Genomic DNA, 12,781 nt, shown 5'->3' with positions numbered 1-12,781 from the left:
TACATGGGGTTGGGTCGGTGTTGACCTCCACACTGACTGGCGACCGTTCCTCCAGTCAACCAATAGTTGTGATAAATACGGTTGGACTCACACCTGTTATAACTAAATTTGTCCAAGATTGAAGCCATGAACAGTTTAAACATAGATTTTCATTGCATTTGTTGGTTGTATTTTATCTCAAGTTTTTTATATATCACTGTGTCTGTCTTTCATCTTTGTGTTATGTTAGCTGATGATGACCTCTAGGCTAGGTCGAAACATGTCCTATGTAGATTTTTAGACAGACCATTTATCAAATGGCAAACATGTATTGAACAGGTGGACTTCATACAATTAAATTATTTTAGAATTTTACCTTCGAAACATAATGCTTTGCATATAAAAAGAACAAATTTTCAAATCTACATGTTATCACTGCACTATAGTTTATCCAGATCTAGTTTTTACTTGACGTTTGAAGTCAGGTTGACTCAGATGACCCCGTGTTGTCAATTATGTTTTTGCTTACAGCACATGGCTTTGTTTGTGTGTATGCGTAGGGTGCCTTAACTTTTAATGTAGTTTACACTTCAGTGTGATTTTTTTCTAATATTCCGTTACTACATGGTACAATTTATTTAAATTCCTTTGAGATACGTAGGGCCTAAAGAGTGTAGTGTTTTAGTGTCTTGTTACATTTACCGTTATATATTTTATAAGAATTTTTGTGAGGTTATTGAGTCATTTTAGGTTAGTTAATTGTAGTAAGGTTTTGTTCTCACATTTCGTATTACGATATAGTTATACACTTTATTGATGGTTTGAAGATACGCATTATTGATTCGTTTGCTGTAGGTTAGTAGGGATTAGTGTGCGTTTTTACAGTATATTATTCACGTAATTTTCTTCAAATTAACACCCTCGATATCGTCATAACAAGTGCATTATTGTGTTGTTGTTATTATGTTCACTGTCGTTTGTTGTAAATTCCTAGTATCTTGCATATTAATATTTTGTATATGGGTGTTAGTTTTCTTACGTTAATTCTCTAAGCGCAGGATATTTCTATTTCTTTCCTCGCTAATCCTGCTCTTTGTTTTCGTGTTTCACAAATATTGAAATATCCTCAATGTAATGTAATGTACAAGTGCTGGTGTGTGATCTTATAAAGCTCTGTTTGAAATCTTGCATTTTCCAAGTGAACCTTGCATTCGCGAGTGATTCATTCAACTGATGTGGTCTGTCATTTGTTTATACTGCGCGAAAACAAATTTGATTGTCACTTGTCTTAAACTTGGCAACATCTTTCGAAACTTCAAGTAAAAACTAGATCTAGATAAACTCTGTTCACTTATTGGTAAGTCATCCATCTACTGACAAAGATAACATCAAGTTTTTACTCACCCTCTAACACATTAGTAACTTGCTCCTGAAAGTTGTCGAACTCAAACGGCGTGAGGAACCCAAGGGAGCCAAGGTGGAAGGCCATCACAGGAGGTACAGATTGCTGCCAATGAAAGCAATGAAGTGTTAATAAGGCACACTATATTAAATGTAGTAGAATCACTCAAAACAAGAATGAGTGCACGGTAGTTCCTCGCACAACTGAACCAGTTTGTTGTAGGTATCCACAGGGTTTGTATCTATATGGCAGGTGATTTATATTCAGGGCCAGGATATTGGTTTATGACCTAAAATTGTTTACAAAATATCTATAAAATGACGGCAAAAATCCAGTAAAATGATCCGAAAATTTTAAAAAATTACATAAGTTTTAAATGAAATTTTACGATCAGTTTTCTAATTGAGTTGGTATAGCCTGTATTTATGTTGTAGACATTATAATACGCTCTTGGGCTGTTAAAAGTCAAGGAAACAAGGTGAACTTCTTCACGTTTCGCAGTGAACTTTGCTCCACGTCTTCAGAAGAAAATGTCAACCGTTCATGATGAAGACTTCTACAACTGAAGGTGTCCCTCCTGGAATGTGGACATTTCTAAGAAGTAAGTGGTGAACGAAGTTTCTTTAATCCTTAGATTGACAAAACATTGTGGAGATTCTCGTCTCCGTATTCATCGTCACTTAAAGTTGTGAGGTACCAAAATGGGTTAAAAAATGCAATGTAAATTTTAATCTTAAAGCAGTTTTATAGTATTATTTGAAATAATTTCATATACTGTATATGAGGTGATCATGTTTGTAAGTATAAAAGATATTATAAGTAGAATTTTGTAAATAATATAAATTTATTAAGGATGAGCTGTGTGTTCAATAGAAAAATTGTTAGTGTAAGTTGTATAATATTGTATTTTAGGAAAATGTCTTATTCTCTTATTAATTTAACACTTTGTGCTTGATAATAACTTATTTTTGTGCACCATTTGCCACCGAGGTAGACACCTCATTTGCAAAGAGAGTGATTTTGATTTTACTATCCAATACCACACGCGTAAATGCTTCAAAATCCTCAAGCATGTAAGAAAATGACTCAAAAAGTATAAAATAGTCTAATAAATTCCATAAAATGACCAAATAAAGACGTTTAATTTTAGAAAATGTCCTAAAATTAAAAATAACAAAAAAGACCTAATAAAATTGGCATTTCTACAATGTGGGAACTATACAAGTTAGCAATGTGTGTTATGAACCAATTAAAAGATGACATGTCATCAAAATTGTCGCCCTGGTTATATTTTAATATCATAATATGTTCTACCAGAATGCAAGGAACTTGGTGTGGAACAAACAAGTTCCTATCAAATGTAAAGAGAGGATGTACAAGATGTACTATACCCCTATATTCATGTATGCATCAGAGACTTGGGCATTGACAGAAAGATATGAGAGTATAATTTAGGCTAGTGGGATGAAGTTTCTGAGGAATATGGTAGGGAAGAAAAGGAGAGACAGAGTAAGATATGTTGAGGTCGGAAAAGAAATAGGGGTAGAAAAACTGAGTGATAGGGTGGAGAAGAATAACTTGATAGGGTTTGGACATGTTATGAGGATGGAGGAGGGAAGGATAACAAAACAAATGTTGGAGGATAGAGGGAAAGGGGGCAAAAGGGAGGCCCAGGGCAAGCTGGATACACTCTGTCAAGAGCAGTGTAAGGAAGACTGGAATGGATTACAATTGCTGAAGAGGAGTGGTGGAAGGAGAGGCAATGGTGGAAAAGTACCATCAATACCCCCACCAGGCCGGAGCTGGACAAGGGGAAATAACTAAGCTTGACAAAATATTACATGCGAGGAACATACAGTACAATACTACGTGCTGTACAAGTTGTTTCGTGGTTCCAACTACCTACCTGGAACAGCAGGCTGGCGTACAGCAAGGTGCCATCACCACCAAGACAGATGATGAAATCTATCTTGTCTGTGAGATCATCCTTGCCATCACGGAATGTCATCAGCTTATCCTTCACGTTCGAAAAGCCAGCATTGTTGACGAGGAGGGTATCGTCCATGACACTCTGCTCTACAAACACTACCATATGCTTTTCCTGTACAAAGACAAAGAATGAAACATTAGCACATGGAGAGGAGAAACAAAAAGACTGGAAGGTTTTGTCATCAGTATCTTCATTGTACCGTAAAGAGCTAAGAATTTTAGAGGCTACAATCTGGCATAAAGTTGTATGAGACTGCGTATTAAGCCCTATCCAGTCGAAGATCTTTTAACCAGTGTACTCGGGACCGGACCTTAGTCGGGTGTTCGGCAAGGAGATGGACTCTTCTGTTTAACTTAGTTTTAGATAATCATCAGAGCATGGGAAAAGGATATCACAGGCATAAACATTGGGACACGTGGGAACAAAGTCAAAGTGAAAAGCTTGCCTTTCGCAGATGACTTAGCTATCATCACTACGATAGCATTCTAGAAAACTAGGTATATGCAGAATTTTCAACAAAAGTGCAAGGAAGATAAAATTGAAACGGTATATGGGAGAATTTTACAGGTATCCTGTTTTTTAAAAAAATACCTGCCAGAAATAATTCTTCCTTCGGAATTAAGACTGCCTGGCCAATACAGAAAGGGTCTCAAAACTTCAGATGGCATTTAGACTAATATGGGATCGCTAAAATAAACGAGTTATGTCAAGTAATGCTAAATTGAAACATTATACAAAACAGTTATCCTACCGGAAGCTCTATATGCATCAGAAACCTTCAGGAGGTCATTCTAAAATTGCAGATACTGAAAAACAAGAACGTAAAATTCTTAAGAAAATGTTCGTTCCCATACAAGAAAATGGAATTTGGATCAAAAGGCGAACTGCAGATCTCACACAGATAGTTTCACCAATACTGTATGGAGGAAATGTTTGAAAGTTTTTGGGCACATTTTTAGGATGGATAATAATAGACTCACAAGAAGATTATTCAATATAGTAAATTCTCAAAACAGGAGAATAAATATGCTGGAGGAAACAAGAGGGGACTTGAATGAATTGAACATCGGAGAAGACATAAAGAGAAATTGCGAAGTCTTCGGGGCCTCAGTAAATAAAGTCACATTTGTAGAAGTCCTGCTGCTAGTTTTCGTCACAAAGTGGTCAGAAGAACGGAAGAGGCATCACACGAAGAAATTTTGGAAGAATAGAAAGGCGAAAGTCACTAAGCCAATGAACAAGTTACAAAGCGCTCAATGAATGGGCATAACGAAATAATAATAACAACCGTATAGCCTTACTTATCCCGCGCAGAGATTTTAATTTGGTCCCACCTAGGCTATCTTCACGTCAATTTCGATGTTCCGTTTTTCTCTAGCAGATGGCAGAGTGGATCGTACTTGTGTTGGGTGATATATGGCTCGGTAATTAATGTTGCCGAATAAATACCAAATGTATCAGCAGAGATCTTTTACATGTCGAAATCGAACAACAAGAATGTCGAGTGGGCTTTATTCCGCCCTTCAAAAATCGAACTACCTTTGCCGGATGTGAATACACGATCTTGGGATCCGAAGGCCAACACACTACCACTGATCTACTGAGGGAGCTAACGGCTGATTAAACTGGCAACAAGTAGCTATGTGGTCTAAGTCACGCAGCTATCAGCTTGCATTCGGGAGATAGTTCGAATCCCACTGTTATGCCGGCAGCCCTGAAGATGGTTTTCCGTGGTTCCCCATTTTCACAGCAGACTGTAACTTGATTAAGACACGGCCGCTTCCTTTCCACTCCTAACCCTTCCCTATCCCACTGTCGCCATAAGACTTATCTGTGTCCGTGCGACGTAAAACAAAGCTATACAGACAATATTCAAGTTTTTTCTTTACAAGTTGCTTTACGTCCGTTTACACTCAAATGTTTAAATATATAAGAGAATAGTACGCATTAACTTTTTCATTAAAGTAAACCTTTGAAGAAATAAATAAAAATAGATCATGTCATTCATTAAACTATTGAAATCTACAATAGCAATAAAATTAATTTAACAAATGAAGGTGAAACTTTCTGCTTATTTCTGTACACAATGATGTTTTGACGACGAAGTCACGCCATTTTCTCATAAACATGACGTCTATATCAGACGATTCTCTTTGCTGTTCAACGACCGTGGGAAACCGGAAGCGATATTATTCACCCAATCGCTCGGTTAAGCTCGAGGGCAGTTAAAAGAGCGTCTACCGTATTCAAGAATTAATGCAGGGTCCATTTTAAACACCGGTAGTAAATGGACTAATAAATATATTGATTAAATACTGAAAAAATAAATATTAAAGAACAAACAAATATGGAGACCAGCCTTATTTCTTCAGGAGACATTCCGTATTCGTTATAGCCGATAGTTCCGTTAAGCGAACATTAACATCTAGATCATCTGTCCCAAAAGGGATTCTCGTCATGGCCAGAAAATCACTAAAAAAAATCACCCTACAAATATTGATCAACAAGGTTAATGTCTAACTTCATGGCTAAATGGTTAGCGTGCTGGCCCATGGTCACAGGGGTCCCGGGTTTGATTCCCGGCAGGGTCGGGAATGTTAACCATAACTGGTTAATATCGCTAACACGGGGCTGGATGTATGTGTCATCTTCATCATCATGACGTCCTCATCACGACGCGCATGTCATCTAAGGCGTCAAATCAAAAAGACCTGCATCTGGCGAGTCGAACTTGTCCTCGGACAATCCCTGCACTAAAACTCATACGTCATAGCATTTCAACGTTAATATAAGGATAACATTTCCGTACGGGGCAAATTTACCTAAAGTGCTACTACTGAAGTGTATGAGGGACATGATTAGAGTTTAATACTAATGGTTTTACGTCCCACTTTTACGGTTTTTGCTCGCCGACGTGCAGGAATTTTGTTCCGCAGGCTTTCTTTTACATGCTGATAAATCTATCGAAACGAGGCTGAGGAGCTTCAAATATCACCGGATTGAGCCGGGATTGAACCTGCCAACTTGAGCTCAAGAGACCAGTGCTCTACCGTCTGAGCTACTCAGTCCGGCTGAAAATCATTTTAAGAGGAAGTAAAATGAGAGAACCATCTCCTCTTAATCACAAGAGATAAAGAAATCCGACCCTTTGAAGAATGCGAATGGAAGGGCGCGATAATGCTCGTACTCATACCGCCGCTGTCATCCACCGTGCTCTAAAAAGTGTCGACCAGTTGCCTTGGCCTGCGAGTTCGCCAGACCTTTCACTCTTTGAGCACGTATGGGACATTACGGGACGACAAATCCAGCGTCATCCAATACTGTCCAGCATTAACCGTTGCTGATTTGACTGACCAAGAACAACTGGCGTGGAACTCCATCTCACAAAATGACGTACGGCAGCTGTACGATACAATGCATACTCGCATTCAAAATCATGGTGACTACAGCGATCCTTAACGTACCACCATGTCACATGTCTTTTCGCGCATACTTGAACATGTGACATGAAAAGTTCTATCAAATAAATATGTTGTCTCGACAATTGCTTAGCCTAAATTGCACTCCTCTAAGCTACTACCCGCGAAACTTTTAGTGACACTTCATTTTACGAGGGTGAGGGGCAAGGAGGGAACTTCAGCGGTTCCGGTAGAACTGCCAACTGAATGGAAATGAAAACTGAATTCAATCGATAGTATGATCGATACGAATTTTCTATACCTTTATTATCTAAAGCATACAACTGCGTGTCACATACACACACATACACATACACACACAACTATATGTTTTGTTGTGACCTTTTTTTATTTGGTATCCGTAATTATATCAACCTAAATAAAATAGACTGGCCTGCCTCTTTTTATTTTTACCACGGGTGCGTGGAGGTTCACAAGTGTGAAAGGCAAAAAATGTTGTAATCCTCTTTTTCCGCACACATAGCGGCTCGTTCAATCAACTTAACAAGGGAGAGAACAGCAACTGTTTATCTTGTTTTTCTATTATAACATCAGTCTGTTACATTAGCTAATATTTTTCTGCCCTCACAGTGTATAGACCGTGATGTTCGTTTCCGAGTTGGAGTTTCAAGGTCTTCATGTGATGTACCTGGATTTTTCTCAGTCACTGCAATAGGTTGCAAAAGTTCAGTTTTCACCTATATTTTTTTGCTTTGCCGTATAAATAACAATAATACTCGAAGTTTGGCGATTACACCGCCAGACGCCTCACGGCGACGTATAATCATTTCATTTTTTGTGCCATAGGTTGCTAACCCGTACGGCGAAGATAACCGAGGTCTACCGATTCAGCACTAGGGAGCCGAAGTGTCACTAAAAGTTTCGCGGATAGACGTCTTCTTGATGTTGGGATTTCAGTTTCCGCCAGTGTATATCCTATATGCTGTCCTGTGGTTGTTTTTATATGCCGTGAGTGTTCCTGACGCTTTAATTTAGTTTTAGTTTTACAAAAGTGCCTGAATTATGTAAATAAGCAATGAAAGCCATAACGGAGGTGAAACTAAACATAACTAAGCTGCATGCCATTGTTATAGGATAAGATATCGGTTCGTTTATCTGTTCATCAGTACGTGCCAGCTCAATGCGAAATACGCATTTCCGTAAACAAAACAGGAAGGCCCTTAACCCGGTATGGGTACAGGAAGCACATGTCTGACAAAATCTTTGGCGTACTCGAAAGACAAAAACAAAATAAATGAAATAAAATAATATTTACGACGTGCAGGAGGCTACTGTGCAACTCCAAACACTACACTCAACAGCGGCTGAAATACGTCTTCTGATCAACATCAGTAAGACCGAGTTCATTACCAATATCAAAAACGCCCGGCTAGAACAATTAGAGTCGGTGACACCAAGCATATCAAGAGAGCAAAAACTGTGGAGTACCTTGAAGAGCGGATTTCAGAAGACCTTAGTGAAATGGTTGCTCTCAAGCAGAGGAGAATCAAACTAGACAACGCATACCATGCCTGCAGAAAACTGAACGCCTCAGAACACCTATCGATGAATGTCAGACTATGACACTACAATGCAATAGCCAAACCGTCAGTCCTTTATGCAGCAGAGTTCCTATCTCTAACTAAGAATACCCCACTAACAGCTCTCGAAATACAAGGAAGTTCCTGAGAATGATAGTAGGGCCAAGGATCCTATCAGATGGAAGACGATGGTACAAATCAAACCGTGAACTCTACCAACACCAAGAAACCCTCACAGATGCCATCAAAAGAAAACGGCTGGCTTTCTACGCACACCTGGATAAAGGTGATTCCCACAGGCTGTCCTATAAGATCTTCAAAGTAGCCAGCAAGGGTAAAGCCACTGGATCGCTGTGGATCCAGCAAGTAGAGAAGGATTTGGCAGAATAATCTGGTCATAATAATTAACAGAAGCAACTACCGTTCAGCTATCAAAACCAGACCCTTCCTAACATACCTTACAGAAAATAACCGCATGGTCTGAGGAACGCAAAACAGAGTTCAGCCAGAAAATGAATTATTACTGGGCCAACAGAAAAGATCAAAGTACCAATAAGAAATCAGGGGCCAAACCTACCATTAAGAACACCAGAAGCCGTAACCATTGAAAACAACACCATCACCACAGCTAAAACACAAGCACCGTGGTCCGCAAGCGACCCAAACGAACTAAATAAAACTTCATATTCGTAACTGCAGAAAATTTATCGTTTTGAAAGGATCGCGAGTTCGATTTCACTTTCCGAATGATGAGACAACTTACAACATTCCTGGAAACACGCTGTATTTTGCATTCGCACTCATAGGTGGGTTTTCAGCTTGTTGAACAGTGAGAAACTGCCATGACAGTCGTTACTTGAGAATGGCATCTTATAATTATGACATCATACCTTTCGTTTTAAGTCCCAATGTGCCTCACATTAATCGCATTATGAAACAAAAACCTTGCTTCTCGTGCGGGAAGAATAAAAAAAATTCACAATTTCACCGCCTCAGTATTCGTCAGTAATCTGTAGATTACATGATACAGGCATGTAAGTAGTACAAACAATAAAGGAATAAATAGATAAGTACGTAATCAAAGTACAACGATGTGAAAGGAAGTAATTTCTTATGATGCTGCACTATTAGAGAATGAAGCATTATTGTTTGACGTCAGTAATAAATTGGTTGTGGAAGGCAGAAAACCGTGAAGGAGAAGGGAAAAGAGCTGAAGTGCTCACACGCGGATGTATACTTTCCTCAGTTCTTGAGTTGACTTCTAGCATACACTACAAGAATTCTGGTTAAAAATTGTGATGGATGGAAACATTAGAGACTCAAAATCCCATCAAACAAAATGATAGTAGTTCAATGTGCCAAGTCCGCCTCGCTGTTGCAATTCCGCAAATAGAACAGAGGTACAGTCGAACCTCGATATCTCGAACCTCCATTACTCGAATTTTCAGTATCTCGAAGTAACTAATATTTCCCGGCCGTATGTCCTATTCTTCGCATGTATTTATTTCTCTATTACTCGAAATTCGGTTACACGAATTTCTCGATATCTCGAAGCAAACATTTCTTCCCTTGAAGCAAAAAATACTCTGTAACTCGAATTTCGTGCAACATTAACTGTGAAATACGGCATTTGTGGTTTGTGAGGAACAGCTAACAAGTAAAGAAAGGGTTACAGTGATGCTGGGAGCTAATCTAAAACTTCTAGTGATCGAAAAACCGGAGAAGCCTCGCTGTTTCTCGGATATGAATTAATTACTTAATTGCATTTCACGTACTAAAGCAACCCCCGAGGACGGGGATGACAAGCTCCATTTACGAATCTCGGCTGCGTGGTATTGACGAGAAGTTTCAACGTGAAGGGAAGAGAAGTTTCAACGTGAAGGGAAGAAAAGTTAACAGTAACAAACAAAAGAGACTAACGGAATTTTTCCAAAGGTGTTAACCGAGGTATGTTTCTCGTTTCACTACTGTATGTACTGTATCATGTCTTCTAAAATGTTACTATAATAAGGGTTATAATTAAAGCGATGCCGTAAAATAGAGTTTGTTTGTAAATTTTTAAATACTGTTGAAAATAATGTATTCAGTATAAGCCCGTAGATACATATGATTCAATTATGCGCTATACATGCTCAAAAGCGGTATCCTCTATAACCCGAAATTTCTATAACTCGAAATAAAATTTGACTCCCGAGGTGATTCGAGATATCGAGGTTCCACTGTAAATTAAAATCGAGTTATCCAATCTTACATAAAGAAAAGTAATATGTCCATGTAATATGTCTATGTAATATGTTCAGTAGTAATATGTAATATGTTCAGTAGTAGAGCTAACCACTCTACCCCCTCAAGCCTTTACCTTCCACCCCTCCAAGGCCCTTCATGGCCTGTACGGAGATGGCTTGGTTTTTTTTACTCGTAGATGGTTAACCCATGGTGTTGCTGCAAAATTCAATAAAGTAGTGCCGAGTAGCGTAGACTTCGACTGAACAGCAGCTAGTTTTACAAGCCTTGAAGATCTGCAGGCGAAGGGGTTGGCCCCACAATCGGCTGTCCTGAGAATGGTTTTCCGTAGTTTTCCATTCCCCTGCACTAAGGCGAATGCCGGCACAGTTCCTATTATAGGCCACGGTCGCATCCACCGTTCCTTCTCCGCAAATCACATCACCGATTAAAATGCTGAACCATTCGATTATTATTATTATTATTATTATTATTATTCTTTCCGATGAGGCCTGCTAAGGACTACGTGCCTATTTCAGTTCAATTCTTCATACTTTGTTGTTTTCTCTTCCGTTCCTTCCAATATTCTTTCATCCTTTCACTATGCTGTTTCTGTCCTCGGACCACTTCGCACCAGGTTTCTTGTTCAATCTTCCTTGGAATCCTTCCATACGTACTACCCTCTTTCTAAAAATATTTCTGTCCATAGTTTCTTCTTCTCTTATATTATTTCTTTCTAGATCTTTTTTTACTTCTTGAATCCAGCTAGTGATGATGATGATGATGATGCTTGTTGTTTAAAGGGGCCTAACATCAAAGGTCATCGGCCCCTAATGGTACGAAATGAAAGAACAAAAATTGCAAAGGCATCCACTGACCAAAATAAAAAGAAAATATGGCATGAAGAATGAAGGGATGGACAGGAACTCAACAAAACACAAAACAAACAAACAAAAACCAGTGGATCGGACTCAATACAGATCGAAAATAACATTATTACCGACCAAGGAACCACTTATAAAGCACAATGATGCTTGGTGTCTAAAGGGGGTGCAAAATCCACGTCTAAGGCCCCACAGAATGGTACATGTCGCGAGTAAAATAGAACCATGGTATGTGTCATGTTGGGGTATTAATCAGAAGTAGCGAAGACTCACGGTGTTCCACAAAAGATGGTACTACTCACAAGTATTGCAATACGTACAAGTAACGCAGACCTATGATGTGTCTCACACAATGGCCCAACTCAGAGTCAACGCAAACCGAGAAGGTTCCCCACCTAGGTGTACTAAACACGGGCGCCGGTATTCCCGTGGTGTTACTCACATAGTGGGTACTAATCACAGGCAACGCAGACCCACGGTGCTGCTCATATAGTGGTACAACTCACAGGCTACGCCCAGACCCGCGGTGTTGCACACATGGGTACGACGCACGGGTACTGGAATCCACCAGGCCAGGCTTTTACTGCTACTAATCACAAACCTATTTCGTACCGAATTTAGTGGTACTACTCGCAAGTACAGGCAACCTATGGTGTTCCCCGCGTGATGGTACGATTCAAAATTAGTTTCATGGTTCTAATTCAGTCAGCCCTTGGTCGCCCCTTTTAGTCGCCTCTGACGACAGGCAGAGGATACCGCGGGTGTATTCTACATGTGCGTCCCCCACCCGCAGGGGGTAATCCAGCTAGTTGTTGCCCTTTTGTGCCAAAGGTACTTGAAAATCCTTTTTGTTAATCTGGACTCATCCGTTCTGTAAATATGTCCAAAAAATGTCCTGTATATTTCATCTTTCGATCTTAATTTCCATACTTCTGTTGTTTTCACAGGGCCAAGATTTTCTTCATGATTCTCCTTTCTAGTACTTCAAGTTTATCTAATCTATAATTTAGTAACAGGCATTCACTTACATAATACTGTAGGCATTCCTGTTACACCACTGTAGTGTAGTGCCTTATTTTAAGATTTTTAGACAGACACTTTTTGTTGTTATTATTATGTCCAGTTCCACAGCTAAATGATTAGCGTGTCGGTCTTTAGTCCAAGAGGTCCCGGGTTCGATTCCCGGCCGCGTCGGGGATTTTACCTTTCATTGGTTCATTCCGATGGCTCGAGAGCTGGATGTGTTCTTCAGCATTAGAATTTATCTTAGGTAGCGCCCCATCTTCAGACACGCAAGTCGCATA

General features: G+C 39.4%; 1 protein-coding gene across 9 annotated transcripts in view; it reads right to left on the bottom strand.

Annotated features, from left to right (window-relative positions):
- Nucleotides 1-12,781, bottom strand: part of LOC136857542 (NAD kinase) — a 933,739-nt gene that overhangs the window by 42,261 nt on the left and 878,697 nt on the right. For all 9 annotated transcript variants that reach the window (XM_067136273.2, XM_067136272.2, XM_067136277.2 and 6 more), the window contains 2 exons: nt 3,288-3,482; nt 1,384-1,486 (listed from right to left, as the gene is read on the bottom strand). In XM_067136273.2, the coding sequence (XP_066992374.2) occupies nt 1,384-1,486; nt 3,288-3,482 (298 nt within the window). The remainder of the gene's footprint in view (nt 1-1,383; nt 1,487-3,287; nt 3,483-12,781) is intronic.

The sequence above is a fragment of the Anabrus simplex genome, chromosome 1 (assembly GCF_040414725.1).
Source record: "Anabrus simplex isolate iqAnaSimp1 chromosome 1, ASM4041472v1, whole genome shotgun sequence".
Classification (NCBI taxonomy): Eukaryota; Metazoa; Arthropoda; class Insecta; order Orthoptera; family Tettigoniidae; genus Anabrus; species Anabrus simplex.
Note: the sequence above shows the minus strand (reverse complement) of the source record. Positions and strands in the feature narration are given on the sequence as shown.